Source organism: Rutidosis leptorrhynchoides, chromosome 9 (assembly GCF_046630445.1).
Source record: "Rutidosis leptorrhynchoides isolate AG116_Rl617_1_P2 chromosome 9, CSIRO_AGI_Rlap_v1, whole genome shotgun sequence".
Taxonomy (NCBI): domain Eukaryota; kingdom Viridiplantae; phylum Streptophyta; class Magnoliopsida; order Asterales; family Asteraceae; genus Rutidosis; species Rutidosis leptorrhynchoides.
In genome coordinates this window covers 85,727,214-85,746,005 of record NC_092341.1, presented here as the reverse complement: position 1 = coordinate 85,746,005, position 18,792 = coordinate 85,727,214, and the positions used below count along the sequence as shown (strand labels likewise).

General features: G+C 32.9%; 2 protein-coding genes across 3 annotated transcripts; one reads left to right on the top strand and one right to left on the bottom strand.

Annotated features, from left to right (window-relative positions):
• Positions 1 to 7,823: 7,823 nt before the first annotated feature.
• On the bottom strand, positions 7,824 to 13,837 carry LOC139865859 (probable protein phosphatase 2C 12). 2 transcript variants are annotated; one of them, XM_071853962.1, is made up of 10 exons: positions 13,675 to 13,837; positions 13,091 to 13,440; positions 12,831 to 13,002; positions 12,578 to 12,731; positions 12,399 to 12,462; positions 9,887 to 9,994; positions 9,653 to 9,778; positions 9,333 to 9,568; positions 8,953 to 9,152; positions 7,824 to 8,352 (listed from the first exon to the last, which is right to left on the bottom strand). In XM_071853962.1, the coding sequence occupies exons 2-9, from the start codon at positions 13,289 to 13,291 to the stop codon at positions 8,954 to 8,956; spliced, it is 1,260 nt and encodes a 419-aa protein (XP_071710063.1). In that variant the 5' UTR covers positions 13,292 to 13,440; positions 13,675 to 13,837; the 3' UTR covers positions 7,824 to 8,352; position 8,953. The 2 variants fall into 2 exon arrangements, with proteins under 2 accessions (XP_071710063.1, XP_071710064.1); XM_071853963.1 differs by lacking the exon at positions 13,675 to 13,837 and having other exon boundaries at positions 13,091 to 13,559.
• A 3,550-nt stretch (positions 13,838 to 17,387) lies between these two features.
• LOC139868222 (uncharacterized) lies at positions 17,388 to 18,320 on the top strand. Its single transcript, XM_071856553.1, has one exon. It carries the CDS (start codon positions 17,388 to 17,390, stop codon positions 18,318 to 18,320), a length of 933 nt encoding a protein of 310 aa, XP_071712654.1.
• Positions 18,321 to 18,792: the final 472 nt, after the last annotated feature.

The following is an 18,792-nucleotide window of genomic DNA, read 5'->3' as shown; positions in this document are numbered from 1 at the left end:
ACATACTTCCACTTTGAGTTTAACCATAATTTTTGGATATAGTTTCATGTTCATAATAAAAATAATTTTCTCAGAATAACAACTTTTAAATCAAAGTTTATCATAGTTTTTAATTAACTAACCCAAAACAGCCCGCGGTGTTACTACGACGGCGTAAATCCGGTTTTACGGTATTTTTCGTGTTTCCAGGTTTTAAATCATTAAGTTAGCATATCATATAGATATAGAACATGTGTTTATTTGATTTTAAAAGTCAAGTTAGAAGGATTAACTTTTGTTTGCGAACAAGTTTAGAATTAACTAAACTATGTTCTAGTGATTACAAGTTTAAACCTTCGAATAAGATAGCTTTATATGTATGAATCGAATGATGTTATGAACATCATTACTACCTTAATTTCCTTGGATAAACCTACTGGAAAAGAGAAAAATGAATCTAGCTTCAACGGATCCTTGGATGGCTCGAAGTTCTTGAAGCAGAATCATGACACGAAAACAAGTTCAAGTAAGATCATCACTTGAAATAAGATTGTTATAGTTATAGAAGTTGAATCAAAGTTTGAATATGATTATTACCTTGTATTAGAATGATAACCTACTGTAAGAAACAAAGATTTCTTGAGGTTGGATGATCACCTTACAAGATTGGAAGTGAGCTAGCAAACTTGAAAGTATTCTTGATTTTATGTAACTAGAACTTGTAGAATATATGAAGAACACTTAGAACTTGAAGATAGAACTTGAGAGAGATCAATTATATGAAGAAAATTGAAGAATTAAAGTGTTTGTAGGTGTTTTTGGTCGTTGGTGTATGGATTAGATATAAAGGATATGAAATTTTGTTTTCATGTAAATAAGTCATGAATGATTACTCATATTTTTGTAATTTTATGAGATATTTCATGCTAGTTGCCAAATGATGGTTCCTACATGTGTTAGGTGACTCACATGGGCTGCTAAGAGCTGATCATTGGAGTATATATACCAATAGTACATATATCTAAAAGCTGTGTATTGTACGAGTACGAATACGGGTGCATACGAGTAGAATTGTTGATGAAACTGAACGAGGATGTAATTGTAAGCATTTTTGTTAAGTAGAAGTATTTTGATAAGTGTATTGAAGTCTTTCAAAAGTGTATAAATACATATTAAAACACTACATGTATATACATTTTAACCGAGTCGTTAAGTCATCGTTAGTCGTTACATGTAAGTGTTGTTTTGAAACCTTTAGGTTAACGATCTTGTTAAATGTTGTTAACCCAATGTTTATAATATCAAATGAGATTTTAAATTATTATATTATCATGATATTATCATGTATGAATATCTCTTAATATGATATATATACATTAAATGTCTTTACAACGATAATCGTTACATATATGTCTCGTTTAAAAATCATTAAGTTAGTAGTCTTGTTTTTACATATGTAGTTCATTGTTAATATACTTAATGATATGTTTACTTATCATAGTATCATGTTAACTATATATATATCCATATATATGTCATCATATAGTTTTTACAAATTTTAACGTTCGTGAATCACCGGTCAACTTGGGTGGTCAATTGTCTATATGAAACATATTTCAATTAATCAAGTCTTAACAAGTTTGATTGCTTAACATGTTGGAAATATTTAATCATGTAAATATCAATCTCAATTAATATATATAAACATGGAAAAGTTCGGGTCACTACACATAATAAAGAAAGGTCCGATTCCTGTGCTTATTTTAAATGGAACGGTCTTTTTTAAAAAAAATAATATCCACACAACAGGTACTAGTGTCACTTGAGTGGGATTAGGTTGCTTTGTCTTTGTCGGCCATCAGAGAAAAATACAAGGAAAATAAATGCCTTTATCACTTCCATAATTGTTACCATTATATGCACCTAGTCATCTTCATCATTATGCTTATATCATTATCACCGCCATTATCTCATTTGTAATTCATCACCCTCGTTAAATATTTATCATTTGTTTACTCATCGTCTTGGAACCGTTTTATTCTTCAACTTTCGATCAGAAGAGAAGTAAACAGAAAGATTAGCTGCAGCAGCAACGACATGACAGTGGTGGAGTGGTTGTTGTTCAATGTGGATGGTGTTGAGTTGGTGTTGATCAAATGGTTTTTGGTGGAGATGGTAATTGAAAATAGTGATGGAGAAAGGTGGCGTGTGGTGGTGTTGTCGTGTGATGTAGGAAGTAACAAGGAGCACCGGTTTTGTTAATCTTATTCGAATGTAAAATTGGAAACAAAATCAATGCAATAGAAATGGTGGTTTGGGTCACGAAAAAGATAGAGTAATGGTGATGGGTCTCGTGATTGCCATGGTGACAGAAATGGTGTTAATGGTCTCGGTCAAGAAAAACGGTTAACAACAATAATTCAAAAGGGTTTGTGTTGTGGTTCGATGGGGTTGCAAACCAAGAGTGAAGATTGCAGATGGTTGTTATGGGTTCTCTTGATTTAATAATATCAACGAACGAACGAATGTCAATAGTAACGTAGCAAACGGGTTTTGATCAAGAAACGAAAACAAGTTTTAATTGTAGTGGGTTGAAGATGAAGAAAGGGAAAGAGAAGATAAATGAATAATGATAGTGTTGTTCAAGGTTGTTACCGTCTGATCACCATAGACATAAACAAAGTTGCAGCTCTTCTATGATGATGATTATTGGATATTGTTGTTTGATGAAGATTGTGGCTGTGATATTCAATCAAAACAGAAAAGAAAGAGTATTGGTAAATTGAGTTCAAGAACAGAGATAAAACGGGTGTCTTTAATATTTCTGTTTTATTTCCAATTGGCTGTGATCTTTAGCAGTTTTGTAAACAATAGATGCGAATAATTGATGCAGTAAACATGTTTGTTATTTAGCAATGGTGGTCGACAGATAATTTAATCAACAACAGAAGAAGAAGAAGAATTTAAGAAAACAGCCAAAATTTTTAATTAAAATCGTACACTTATATGATTTTGATAATTAACAAATTTTGTTTTTATCTGAATAATTCTGTATTGCTAAATCATAATTAAGATTCAGTTAATAAATTTTTAATGATAATAATAGAAATAATAATAATAACATTTATAATAATATCAAATTAATACAATAATAAGAATAATATTTAATAATAAAATGATAATAATCATATTATTAATGTTAATAATAATAAATTGTATTTTTTAATAAATATTAATAATAATAACACTAATAATTATATTAGTAATAATTATAATAATAATAAATAATAACAATAATATTAACTATAGAAATTTGTAATAATATTATTTATAATACTAATAATAGTACTGATTATAATAATATTAATATTATTAATGATAATAATAATATTAACAATAATAATAATATAACAATTTCTACATCATAATATTGTTATTACTGATATTAATATTAATATTTATTTTAATAATAATAATGAAAATAATATTATTATTATATTTTAACTTGTTATGTATATACATATATATAATCATATCCGTTCATCTAATGGTTCGTGAATCATTGGAATTTGGTCGAGGTTAATTGAATGTATGAACACAGTTTAAAATTCTTAACAAACTTTGCTTATCGTGTCGGAATAATGTAAAGATTAAAGTTTAAATTTGGTCAGAAATTTCCGGGTCGTCACAGTTGACCTCATGAACTATACCCACGAACATTACACATAACCTCCATAGCAATAATCCATATTTTCTTTAGATTTGACTTACTCGAAGACTTGTTTTGAAATCGTTTGGGCATAACCTCGTCGTAATATTTTATGTATAATACTAATAATAATAATACTACTACTAATAATAAGATTAATAATAATAATAATCTTAATAATAATAACAATAATAATAATAATAATAATAATAATAATAATAATAATAATAATAATAATAATAATAATAATAATAATAATAATAATAATAATAATAATAATAATAATATAAATATAATACAGAGGGAGTAAGAGAGATATGTGTGTGTGATTTGGTAACCAGTTTGATCGAGTTTTATAGATAGTTTCTGGCCAGGGTTGCCATGCGATCGCATGGCTTCCTAGGCCAAATCCCATGGGATCGCATGGGATGATTTTACAGCTCATTTTTTTTTTGTACACTAGCTTGTCGACATATTAATTAATTATATTTATAATATATATAATTTATATTAATTATATATATATTATATTATATTCTCGTACATATGTGACTTGTAATTTTAGTTCCGATTACTTGTACGTTGTCACTTGACTTATGTCCCGGTTCCGGATTTTTGAACGTTACTTCGTATGCTTTAATAACTTGTACTTTACGTTTCGCGACGTGTACCTTTGTCAAAATTAAGACTTACATTACCAATAACTATATTACCCGAAGTGTATCTTGTACATTCGAGTGTTTTGGTCATTTGCGTCTATAAATTAACGTCTTAGTATATAATAATATTATTTTAAATCAAAACGTTTTATATCTAAGTTAATATTATATTGTATAACATTTGTAAAATATACACACATTTTTATTTTGAAATAGTGTTTTACTGTAGCAAAATGATTTTTACTGTAGCAAATAGTGGTTTTTGAAAACACTGTAGCTTTTCGGGTACTGTAGCAATTCGAAAATACTGTAGCAAATTAGTGTTTTACTTGTTCATCTTAAACGCTTTAGTTAACTTATCTAAATATCAATCGAATCAATAATCGAATGTTACTATCGTTTACTAAATAACTTGAAATTATATATATGTATATATCTTTATTTAATATACATAAATCAGTTTTTAAATACACATTGCAAGTTATTTATAATTAATTTTAATAATTAATATTCCAACTTATTGTATATATATATATATATATATATATATATATATATATATATATATATATATATATATATATATATATATATATATATTACAAATAGATGTTCGTGATTCGTCGGTCAATAGTCAAAGGTTAACTGAATATATAACATTAGTTCAAAAATTTTGAGAATCAATATTACAGACTTTGCTTATCTTGTCGAAATCATATAAAGATTAAGTTTTAAATTTGGTCGGAAATTTCCGGGTCGTCACAAAGACCAAAATTTTTAAAAAAAAATTTTTACTTCCCCCCTCCCCCCGCTTCCCCCCAATTGGTTACTTCCCCATTGATCCTGCCCATATGTATGTATGTATGTATGTATGTATGTATATAATATATATATATATATATATATATATATATATATATATATATATATATATATATATATATATATATATATATATATATATATATATATATGTGGGCAGGATCAATGGGAAAGTAACCAATCGGGGGAAGCAAAAAAAAAAAGTCATTTTTTTTTGGAATTTTTTTTCAGGTATCAAGATCACACGAAATATGAACATTTAAAAAGATACTTCATGATGAATGTTATTATTTAGACGGGAAAAAGATCGACAAAAATAACATTCAAGATAATATTGATCGTGAAGAATGTTCATGTTTTTTTTTCCATGTTTTGTGAAGTAAAATTTAGCCCGATTTAGAGTTTAGGGTTTAGGGTTTGGTGTTTTGGGTTTAGGGACTAAACCCAAAACTCCAAACCCTAAACCCCAAACCCTAAACTCTAAACCATTCGTGTTAAAAACTCAATCTAAATCCTAAATCTAAACCTTAAACCCTAAATTTCTAAACCCTAATATTTAAACCCTATAAACCCTAATATCTAAACCCTAATATCTAAAACCTCAGCATATGCTCGAAAAACATGATAATTGTTATATATTACTTCTTCGAGCATTTTTTTGCCAAAATAAAAACATTCATCACAAAATGTCTTTATTAAATGTTCATATTTTCATCCAATCTATAATGTTCGTGAACAAAGTTTTTCAAAAAACGAAAAAAATAAATTAAATTAAATTTGCTTTCCCCCGATTGGTTACTTTCAATATATATATATATATATATATATATATATATATATATATATATATATATATATATATATATATATATATATATATATATATATATATATATATATATATATATATATATATATATATATATATATATAGTCAAGGAGATCCAATGAAAACATTTTAGAGGAGGGAACTTTGAGAACTCAATAGGTTGAACAAAAAAAGGGATGGTTGAACATTTTTAGGTCTAGTCGAACAATTTTGGAAGATGCAAGAAATCACTTTTAATTCTACAATCTTGTTCTACATGCTATTCTACATGTTGTTCTACATTTATTTTCTACATTTTAGGGTTTAGATTTAGGATTTGGAGTTTAGGGTTTAGAATTAGCGTTTAACACAAAGTTTAGAGTTTAGGGTTTTGGATTTAGTTCCTAAACCTTAAACTCAAAATCGGACTACATTTAGCCACAAAAAAAAAAGAAGTTGAATTCGATAAAAAAAACCTGAATTCGAACAAAAACAGATGAATTCGAACAATTTTGTCCATGATTGAACAAATTTTCGTTCTACAAATTGTTCTACAATTCATGAATTCAAACAAAAAACAGTGTGGTTGAAAAAAATGGTCAATTCAAACAATAATTATTATTAGCCCTTATACAGAATATTTGTAGTTTTAGTTATATCGGATTTTAGTTTTGAGTTTGCGTTCACATTACAAACGGTCCCTCAACTTCAGCTATATTTACACAACGACCCCTCAAGTCTACACTTTATCAGGGGTTAAAAGAGTAAATATATAATTATATTAAAATAAGAGAAACTAATTCCACCCGAATTTATAACGGGTCCTATCTTCTCGCTCGGTGCGAGTTAAATTTTTTCGAGACCACCGTTCAATTACGAAAAATCTTACGAACCCAACGGGACTAACTATACGCGAAATGGACAATTTTTAAAAAAACGCTAAACACAACGACAGCCCGTATCTTCCCGCCCGCCACGAGTTAAATTTTTTCGACGGCAACGTCAGACTCGAAATAATTTTATGAACAAAATGAAACTAATCACGTTCGAAACGGACACTTTAAAAAAAACGCTAAACACAACGACAGCCCGTATCTTTCTGCTCGCCGCGAGTTAAAATTTTCCGACAGTACCGTTGCACTCGAAAAATTTTATTGAACAAAACAAAACTAACTACGTTAGAAACGGATACTTTTTAAAAAATGCTTAACACAACGACATCTAAAACGGCGCTTAACACATGGGCCGTGTTCCCCTCTGCAAATATAAAACGCTACGTTAAATATGATACGCAGCCCGAAAGCCTCCGTCGCAATGCGCGGACCGGTCCGAACTAGTTGTAGAACGTGAATGTAGAACGAAAAGTGATTTTTTGCTTTTCTATTTTTTGTTCGATCACAACTTACAATGTTCGACCGTGTCTTGTTTTCGTTCGACTACGAGTTCTCAGAGTTCTGTTTAACATTGAGTTCTTACGGGATCCTGAAAGCATATTTTTCAAAAAGGCTACAATTACAGCTCCTCAGCACACCTCTACGCTTCTATCTGGACTAACATGTTACAGAAGAAGCCATTGCAATTCTCTTGCATGTAAAAATGATCAAATCCATTTCAATACATGACTGCATAAAAATAGAAATATACATTGTATTTGGGTGCTTTGGAGTTTTAAAACATGACAACCAGATTTAATAATTACCCAAGTTGTTTAAAAAAAAAAAATTATGAATGAGCAGAATAGGGACAAGGATGACAAATATGACAATAACAAACATACAAAAGATTAATCAGCATCCCATTTTGTAAATCTTACAAGTACAACGCCATCGAACTTAAATGTAAAAAATCTATTACACAAACGGAACCATGGTAGTACACTCGTGAATGAATAACATTTTACTTCAGTATAACTCATCTTAGATACAAATATCAAGAAAAAGAATTATGCAAGAAAACTACAAAAATATTTTAGAATATAATCTCACTAATGTACAGGCAGACTACACAAATAATGTTACATATACTTAATTCCAAGAATCTAGCCATACTTATATTAGAACTATGCAATGGAAGGGCTCGTTTACATGAATATGTGACCGACCTCCAACTCTATTTCATCAGATCCTTGTGTCATTTAGCCAAGTCGAGCGTAGAAAATTTATGGGTGAATGAGGTAGGCTCACTTGTTATATGAGTGTGATGTTAGGGATATGGAGAATTTAAAGGATAGAAGGATCAAGGTGCTTAACTTAAGCCGAAGAAATAATCGGATAAGAAAAAATATTAACTAAAAAAAAACTTATTTTCAAATCAACCTCTTGGTCTTTAAATCCACACTTGGGTCGTAAGCAATAGGATATGCAATTTACTTTCCCCTGCACCATGACATATATTTACAGTGAGGCGATTGCCAATAACTAGAAATAGGTTATATGAGAGAAGCAATATGGTAAAATGTAAAGGTGACCAACGTGGCAGGTTGGCTAATTACTTAAAACACGTTCGAATTGAAAATAAGAAATTTGTAAACTGGCGAAAAGGCATGGGTCAAACGCAGTGGCCGAAGCAGAAATATTTTTCACCGGGGGCAAAAAAGTTTTTAAAAATGTAGCAAATTTTATGGGCAAAATATGGTGGTTTTGGGCAAAATTTGGAGGTTTTTGAGCAAAATACGAAGATTTTGGGCCAAAATATGGAGATTTTGGGGAAAAAATCCATTGGGGGCAAAATCGAAAAATCCAAAATTTTTCCACTAAAAATTGCAAATCACCCCGCCCTCACATATTTTCTCCAGTGGTCAAACGTGTTGATATGGTTCAATGACACATTCATTATTATTGTTTTCTTTCTATTGAAATTATAATTTATTAGTTAGAATAATAAGCAAGTACTTTGAAGTTGAAACAAAATAATGAAGATGAGAAAAATATAGAATTTTCATATTTATAACAAAAACTTCTTTAAAACATACGAACCTTAAGGTCTTTTGCCTTCCATGGCCTCTCTTTTTTCATGGCAGCTTAAGCAAAGGAAAGGACCATCCCAGGGCCTTGGTTTAGTAGAAGTACATAATCCTTCAAGTATTGATATACCCTCCCCAGGCTTCATTTCTTTTTGACACACCGCACAAGAAAACAATTTAAACAGATTACAAAGCGGGTATTTGGTATGTAACCTGCAAAAGGATGAGATATATCAGCTGTTAAGGTCTAAGGGAATACAAATGCAAGCTCAAGTACAGATTCAGAAACCCGACAGTGAAGTGACTTGGAAACATATAATCCTCAACTAAAGGTGGCAATTTTGACCCATTTATTTCAAAATGCATCAATAAGAGTTATGTAGCAGTACAAACCTTTCTGAAAGCAAAGCTGATCCTTCTTCAATTAGCTCCTCTACCACATCTAGTGACAGATATACGTCATCAACCTGAGGTGGTGACCCCGAACTTTTTCTCCTAAACATTGACTTTAATACCCTTTTACCAGTCTTCTTAGCTTGTGGTACATGAGAATTTGTCTTATCTGGTGGTAATATATCTACAACAATGCACGTTGTATCATCTCTCAGTCCCTTAAATTCTACAGCTTCCTATTCATAAAAAAAATTATAATAAATAAATAAATAAATGCTCAGACAGTAAAAAAAAAAAGTAAACGATAAGTGTACTCATACTTTAACAATTTGGGCAGCAGCAGCATCGGATGGTAGTCCACGACAACAAACGAGAGCAGCTTCTGCTGACATGGCATCCCAGACACCGTCACTTGCAATAATCATCCTTCCACCAGCAGAGGACAACTGTGAATTAAAGATTACAAAAAATTAGTATATAAGCTCATCGTTTAAAAACATCTTTTAATATAGTATTACAACAAAGTAGGATGGAATAATGAAATATGAATTGACCTTCACTTGTTTAACATAAGGAACAGGAACAATAAACTCTCCAACGTCAAGATCTCCAATCGATCGCGACAGACACAAACCGCCAGGCCAACATCTCAAAGGACCAATCTACCATACAAAGTTGAAAGATTAAGCAACATGTATACACATCTACTTACCATATAAATCATTTAATGTAGAAAAGTATGAAAACAAAAAAAGTGTGATATAATGATTTCCCTTCAGAAGCAGATATCTATATTTATATGCATACATTTATATACATGCATACGTATATGTATCTATTTGTATACAAGTATATGTATATAATAAATTATGTATTTGTTCACGGGTTAGATTGGTGGCTCTCAGCTTGAGTATCTTTGTTTCTCTCCTATTTTGCAAGAAAAGGCATAGCGCTTCGCTACCGGTTCTTCAGTGGAATCACTCGAGAAACAGGCATAGTCGGCGATTCAAAGCTAATGATTCGAATTTCTTCACCACCGGTAGGTTGATAGCTAGGTAGAAGACTGTCCTTTTCAAAGCACAAGGGAGCCTTTTTAGAAACTTCTAAAAGGTGTTCTATGGTTTACCTTCAAATAATGAGTATAAGACTACAGGAACAGAAAAAGAGTGAATGTAAACTGTGCCCAAATTGTCACTTGGTCCAGTACTGACCCAGTTGCAAATCAGACCCAATATCAGCCCAAATGACTGAGTAATCACGTTAGGGTAGTTTCTTAATTCCTGGAAGATTGGAGAGCATGAGCAACGAATTAGGAGGATTATTACCCAGTCTTTCGACCACTGTCAATTATTTTTTTTCTTTGTAATTTCCGAGTTCCTATTTAATTAGCAGTATCAGTTAGTTTTTTTTATCAGTCAGAAATATTGTAATTTCCCAATTAATGAATCATTCCTCTTCATTGAAATTCTGAGTTTCTTACTGTACTATCATAAATCATTGATATTTGATCCATTTAAAACTCACATGTGGTATCAGAGCTTGTGTTAGTATATAGTCAAGTGTATGCCAAAAGTTTCTTCGGACTGTTCCGTTACGGTTTATGCAAATCGTAATATTCATCAAGCAGTTTGGGGACTTAAAGAGCACGGCGGTGGAAGAAGTTGTGGGTCGTCTCAAGACTCATGAAGAGACTCCAAGGCTATGAAGATCGAAAAGGGGAACAATCGCTGCTGATCATTCATGCCGAGTGGTCTGCGTGATCCAAAAGAACTGATGAAAGGGAAGCATCTAATACCTCAACAGGAAGGGAAAATTATGGTGATCGAGGTCGGGGATGAGGCCGTGGACGTGGTCGTGGTGATGGTCATGATTTCAAACCCAGTTGGAATGATCAGAAATCGGCTATTTCTGCCCATAAAGATAAAAGTAAGAACAAATGCTTCTCGTGTGAAGAGTTTGGTCATTATGCTTCCGAATGCGCGAAAAAAGAAGCAAGATGAGCACGTAAATCTTGTTCAACCCAACCCAACGATGAAGAACCCACTTTGATGATGGCAATAACCGTAGAACATGTATCCGGTGAGTTATTCCGGAAAGAGAACATAACAGTTAACCTTCTTACAAGTGGCGAAGTTCGAGTACAATGTGTGGTACCTTGACAACGGGGCTAGCAACCACATAACGGGAGATCATTCAAAGTTTCACGAGTTAAACAAAACAGTCACGGGTAAAGTAAGGTTCGCGGATGGCTTAATAGTAGAAATTGTGGGGAGAGAGACGATTTTATTTGATTACAAACATGGCGACCAAAGACTTCTTAATGAGGTATATTTTATCCGTCTTTGAAAAATAATATCATTAGTCCTGGGCAAGTGACAGAGGTGGGTTATCGGGTAGAATTGGACGGGAATTTGCTGAAAATGTTTGACGGGAACAAAACTCTTCTCTTAAGAGTGAGGAGATCTCTGAATCGCTTATGTAGGACTTTGACTTGTCTTCCTGCTATACGAGACGAACCAGGTTGGGTATGGCATTCGAGACTCGGGCATGTTAATTTCTACTCGGGCTTTTAGTTGATGATTTCAGCAGGTGGACATGGGTTTATATGTTGTCCAGAAAATCAGAAGCATTGGATGTATTCAAACGATACAAGGCAATAATTCAAGAAAGCTCAGGTCACAAAATAAAAACACTACATACAGTACTGACCCAGTTGCAAATCAGGCCCAACATTAGCCCAAATGACTGAGTAATTATGCACGTTAGATTAGTTCCTTAATTCCTGAAAGATTGGAGAACATGAGCAACGAATTAGGAGGAGTATTACCCAGTCTTTCTACCACTATCAATTCCGTTTTTTGTAATTTCCGATTTGCTATTTAATTAGCAGTAACAGTAGGTTTATGAGTCAGAAGTATCATAATTTCCCGATTAATGAACCATTCTTCTTCATTGAAATTCTGAGTTTCTTACTGTATTTCCTATCATAAATCATTCACATTTGATCCATTTAAAACTAATAAAGAGAAGAAAATAACAAAAAAGGCTCCCAATTTGTTCACATACCTGTGTGCCACCACCAGCAATAAGCCGACCAACCTCACCGCCACTTGCAGTGACACGCTCCCTCCTACCAAAGAACAAAGAAAAATAAAGGTAAAAAAATTGTACTATAGAAAAAGTTATATCCCGAGTCCTAAATAAAGTCAAAAGGGAAATGTATCATATAAGACTAGATAACCTACTCTTCTTCACTACAATCAAGTCTGTGATCTGCTGATAGATAATATAATGCCCCATCTGCAGACTCAAGTATGCAACGAGAATCACCAACAGAAGCTACGGTTATAACTGATCCTTCAATAATTACAAAGGTGACAGTTGTTCCTGACGATTGAACTGAAGCATAACAACACATTAACACCAAATTAGCCTAATTAATGACAAGTTTCACATGTAACCAAATACAAATTGTAAGAACAAGTTGTTGTTCTATACCTTGTTCTTGAAAATCTTTATCTGTTTTGACAAATCCTGCTACTAACGCCCTAGGCAACACTGTAATCCATTCATCTCGGTTAAGGTCCCTTGGAATAGCACCCAAGACATTGTTTAAAAGGTTCTCCTTAGTATATATAGCTGCTGCAGACCCATTGTGACCATCAAATATCTGCAAAGAAAAGTTTAGTAAGAGACCTATATAAATAACAATACCACTAGCCACCATTAAAATAACATAGTAATCAAGGAAAACATACCCCGAAAACAGAATAAGTCGTCACACCGTCTCCTAAAACACGTTGGCATTCAGATTTAATCAGTGTGAAATCCTCCCCTTTTTTCGATTGATTAGACTGACCACTAGTAATTTCAGGTCTCTCAGTCTTCTCACTAGCCAATTCACGCTTCAACAACACAGATAACGGAATCGTGTGATGCTCACCCTTAATCGCAGCCATTTTTGTAACTTCAACAATACAGATTTATATCATTCAACTCTCTCTAGCAACATAATTATAACCTTCACCAGATCCAGTATCACACTACCAGATACTCAATTATAGCATACTCATCACAACTTGATTGAATTACTCGAGAAATAAAAACCCTAGCATAAACATCAATTTCAGTATCAACGATCCTTACACTAACAATACAAATTAACACACATTTTAAGTGATCGAACGTTAAAGTAAAAACGTAAACTGATGACCAGTGTGAAATGATCAAGATATAGAACCTAGCAAACAGATCGATAAATCTAACAATACACAAGATATTTTATATTTATAACTATAACAACAAAATAACAGTAAACTGATGAAAGAGAAAATGTACTTACAGATACTGCTTGATTGATAATGACGAAACGCGTTCTAATAATTGATTCGATAGTATAGTTTATAACTTTATAATTTTATAATTATAATGAAATGATTGATTTTAAGGAGCTGATTCGATTCGTTTGGGTACAGAATTCGCGCGAGAGAAAGAGGGTAAAAAATGGTGCTGTGATAGTGTGTTGTTATATTCAGACATTTTCGTATTTTATTTTATTTCAAATAAGTATAACGTAATACGGAGTAAGTATAATACGAGTAATAAAATTAAAATCAAATATTAAATAAATAAAATATACTAAGTATGCAATACAGAAATAAAAATGAATATTATTAATAATAATAAGTAATAATAAATCATGTGCAGATAACGCGCACCGCTTCGCTTTTCTGGATTTAAAAAGCCTGACTCCATTATCATGAGCTCTTAATGTTTATGTAACTTGTTTCATCGTGTTAATTTTTTTAAATAATAGATACATTATTTAAATAATAGTACTAGTAATGCTTTTTTAGTAAACAAACAAAGTCTTTTTATTCATATTAATCAAAAAATATATACTAATTTTTACTCAAATATATACAATTCAATTAAAGTACTGTAAGTTTCTAACTCACCACCAAAAAATATGCTAGTAAAGGTTTATTATTTATTTATAAAAAACTCACACATTCAACATGAATTTTATTCAAGAATATGTATATGTTTGTTACGAAGCTTGAACTCCTAACCTGGCTCCACACGTACTGATAAGCTATAATCCCTTTGTTTTAAATCGATTTGATAGATCTGATGTAAAGATATAGAAAGTGGCCATCGATTTGATATTGACATGTTTGTTTTATTGATTGTAAAATAATTGTAGTCTGAATCGTTAAACAAATTTGGAAATGCTTGGTTTGTTTTCTATTAATTGTCATTATTTAGCAACAGATACTTTTTACCTAAAACTATATTTGGTGTCTTTTACTCCGTATTTAATTCGTGTTAACTAAAGAAAAAGTTACTTGGCAATTAAACAAAACCTTAATGACCCATTGTACGCCATCTTAAAAGATTGCATTGTACAAAAAAATTTAAAAATAAAAAATAAATATACTGTAGTATTTTTTTTTTATGACAAATACACGAATTCATTTTGTCCAGGACTCGAACTCATAACTTACTCATAATCTTATGCCCGGTTAATGAGATCACTTGATACCGATGGGTTAGAAGTCCTTTGGTAGATTGTATCTATTTTAGTGTAATACTTGGAAGGATTTACTATAAAATGAAATTTGCCTTATAAATATATTTTTTTTGTTCAGTTTGATTTTCAGAGTAAACGATTTGAAACAAAACATTGAACACTTCAGTTGAGAACCATCAAGATTCAAGAATTGACTCGTATAAACTTTTAGTTGATAAACTTTAGAGTAAATTTAATAATATATCTATACTTTGATAATCTATCTTGTATCAGTGAATTATGAAGTATATAACTTGTTAATACATATCATATCTTATGTTGACGGATTGAGCCGACTCCAGTCGGCCTTCAAAAATCTTTGAATTTTGTGGCTTAACTTTAAATTTATTTATTATGAGTAATACAATAAAATAATAATCCGGACACTACGGAGAGACATATGTTCATCCATGATTAGTTGTATTACTACTTCTCGTCTTTAACCATGCAACACATTATTGATAATTTATTAATGTACTATTCAACCTTATATTATAATATTGTAATTATCGGGCAAACAGAGTAAGTTTCATGTTACCTGCGGGCTACGGTGATGAATATTTTTATTTGGATGAATGTGATATGATCTGACTATTATGTAGCCTTTTTGACTATTTATCTGTTCATTCATCATGAGATTAAGTAATTAAAAATTACTTAGTTCTAACTCTCGTCATAAAATTAGTGAATGATATCGATGCTAGGCGAATTTGGTTAGAGAAAGATAAGATAAGATAAAATCAAACATGTTAAAGCAAAAATCAAGATCAAAATGGATTGCGGAAGGGGAGGAAAACACGAGATATTTTCACGCTACGATTAAAAGAAGAATCAATAAGAACTCTATACGTGGGTTACATATAAACGAGGTGTGGGAAGAGGATCCTATATTGGTCAAGAATGAAATTCATAGATTTTTTGAACTCCAATTCAAGGAACACGATGCAATACGGCCTGCAATCCCTGAGAGAACAAGTAGAAGGCTATCGAACGAGGAGGCGCAGTCCCTGGAAAGACGTTTTGATGAGGCAGAGGTATTGACGGCGATTAAAGGTTGTGACGGATCGAAAGCACCGGGACCCGACGGGTTTAATTTCAAGTTTTTTAAAAAATTTTGGAATATAATCAAGTCTGATCTTATGAAAGCTATCGAATGGTTCTGGGATAAGTGCGAGATATCGAATGGGTGTAACGCTTCCTTCATGACACTAATTCCAAAATCGAAGGACCCTACGGAACTTAACGATTATCGCCCGATAAGCTTAATAAATAGTTACTACAAAATAGTGGCGAAAATATTAGCTAATAGAATTCGCACGGTTTTACCCAAACTTATCGGAACTGAACAAAGTGCGTTTCTCTCGGAGCGTTCCATTTTAGATGGGATCTTAGTCTTAAATGAAAGCATAGCAGACTTGAAAAGAAACCGAAGTAAGAGCTTCATTTTTAAGGCGGATTTTGCAAAAGCGTTCGATAGTGTGAATTGGAAGTTCCTATTTTCAATGATGGCTCGTATGGGGTTCGGCTTAAAATGGATTAGATGGATCGAAGCTTGTCTCAAATCGGCCTCAATCTCAATCCTAGTTAATGGCTCACCGACGGAGGAATTTAAGCTTCAAAGAGGTATACGTCAAGGCGATCCCCTTTCTCCTTTTCTTTTTATCATTGCAGTGGAAGGCCTAAACATACTTACTAATGATGCGATTGAAAAAGGGCTGTTTTACGGAGTAAAAGTGGGAAAAGACAAAGTACCGGTTTCACACCTCCAATATGCCGACGATACGATCTTCATAGGTGAATGGTCAAGAACGAACATAAGTAATTGTTTGAAACTCCTTAAATGTTTTGAAGACGTCTCAGGTCTTAAAATTAATTTTGAAAAGAGCGTTTTGTATGGTGTGAATGTTCTAGTCGAGGATGTTGTTAATATGGCAAACCGATTTAAGTGCAAAAGTGATAGCCTGCCTTTTACTTACCTCGGGATTCCGGTAGGGAAAAAGATGAGCAAGATTGACGATTGGGAACCCGTAGTTAAGAAATTCCAGAAACGGTTTTCGAGTTAGAAATCTAAGACAGTGTCGTTCGGGGGGCGTTTGACTCTCATCAAATCGATCCTTAACAGCTTACCGTTGTACTTTTTCTCCGTCTTCCGTGCTCCGGCGTGCGTCACCAATTTGCTCGAAGGTTTGCGTCGTATCTTTTTTTGGGGCGGGACGGGGGAGGGAAATAAGACGTCTTGGGTTAAGTGGGACAACATGTTGTTACCGTACGGGGAGGGGGGTCTTAATATTGGGTCTTTGAAAGTGAAAAATTGGGCTTTACTCGGGAAATGGTGGTGGAGGTTTCGTACCGAAACCAACGCCTTTTGGGTTTCATTAATCAAAAGTATATATGGGCGGGATGGAGGGTTGGGTGTTTCACCACAAAGTCGGGTCGGGGTTGGTTATTCTCCGTGAAAAGACATCATAAAAGTAGGAAAGGATATGGCCAAATGCGGTTTTTCTTTTAACAATTCGTTTGCAAGAGTTATTGGTGAAGGTAGGGGTATCTCGTTTTGGAAAGATCACTGGATTGGAGACCAACGCTTAAGAGACAAATTTCCAAGATTATATCGTCTAGAGGAAGTCAAGGATGTTAAATTATGTGATCGGGTCACTTGGTCTGGAACTAGTCTGACATTTCGATGGCAATGGATCCGATCACCTTTCGGAAGAAACAGCGGCGAGATCAATGAAATTAAAACCATAGTTGCAGGGACGGTGAGAAGCAATAACGCATCAGACGGGTGGAAGTGGCTACCTAGTGACGATGGCAGATTCAATACTAGGAGACTAACCGAAATTATAGATGACAAATTACATGGTAGTGCAGGCTCGGATATGGAAACAATGCGAAGCAAATTGGTACCTAAATCTCTTGGTATCTTCGTATGGCGTGCAAAACGTAGAAGACTACCGGTAAGAGTGGAGCTAGATAACCGAGGCATAGACCTCCATACGGTCCGATGCCCCGTGTGTGACGACGATGTGGAATCAACGGACCATGCTTTAATTTTATGTAAGTTTGCTACCGAGGTTTGGGAGAGAGTTTTTCGTTGGTGGGGTCATGGTAGTTTCAGCGCGATCAATACAAGTGAGATCTTCAATGGCGGCGGAAGTAATATAAGTGGGTCAAAAGGAAAAGCGTTATGGCAAGCCGTGGAGTGGGTTTGCGGGTATCAATTATGGAAGAACCGTAATCAAAAAGTCTTTCATAATAATCTTCGCTCAAGTGAAACTCTATTCAACGACATTCAAATCAAAAGTTACGAGTGGATATCGAAGAGGGATAAGAACCTAAATCTTGAATGGCACCAATGGTTGATTAATCCTTCTTATTACGGGAATAGTGGAAACATTAGAACCGGTGTAGGCTAACTTGGTTCATAGTTGTATAGTGCACTAGCTTAGTTTCCCTTTCATGTACATAATCTGTGTGTTTGTGTTGTAAGAGGCATCCTAATATGCTGTGTAATTTTTTTCGTTGCATATATATATTAAAAGAGTTGTTTGGCTTTTCAAAAAAAAAAAAAAAAAAATATCGACAAGTATACCATCGATTGGTGTTCGTGGGAAGGACAAGATAGGTGATGTTTGAGACATGTATTCAGGTTTCTTTGTTTCGTACAAGATTGGTGATGTTTGAGACGTTTGTTTCGTCTTAGTGTTATGGTTATATAATATACTTATATTACGCTAGTAATAATGTCTTAGGTTGTTCTTGTTTGTTAGTTGTGGTTCAATTTTTTTGTTTCAACGAGACTTGCTTTTAGGTGTGTTTTGGTTGTTGGTGTCAGTGTGTTTACTTTGTACTTCCCCGGTTTTGAGGGACTATTTCTTCTTAAAAGTG

What these genes read in the sequence shown, in the direction of transcription:
- LOC139865859 (XM_071853962.1), bottom strand. Translation starts at nt 13,291, where the DNA reads ATGGCTGCGATTAAGGGTGAGCATCACACGATTCCGTTATCTGTGTTG. An exon ending in CGACTTATTCTGTTTTCGGG is followed by an intron (nt 13,003 to 13,090) that starts GTATGTTTTCCT and finishes TTTTCTTTGCAG; the next exon opens with ATATTTGATGGTCACAATGG. An exon ending in TTGCTGGTGGTGGCACACAG is followed by an intron (nt 9,995 to 12,398) that starts GTATGTGAACAA and finishes TTTGTATGGTAG; the next exon opens with ATTGGTCCTTTGAGATGTTG.
- LOC139868222 (XM_071856553.1), top strand. Translation starts at nt 17,388, where the DNA reads ATGGCCAAATGCGGTTTTTCTTTTAACAATTCGTTTGCAAGAGTTATT.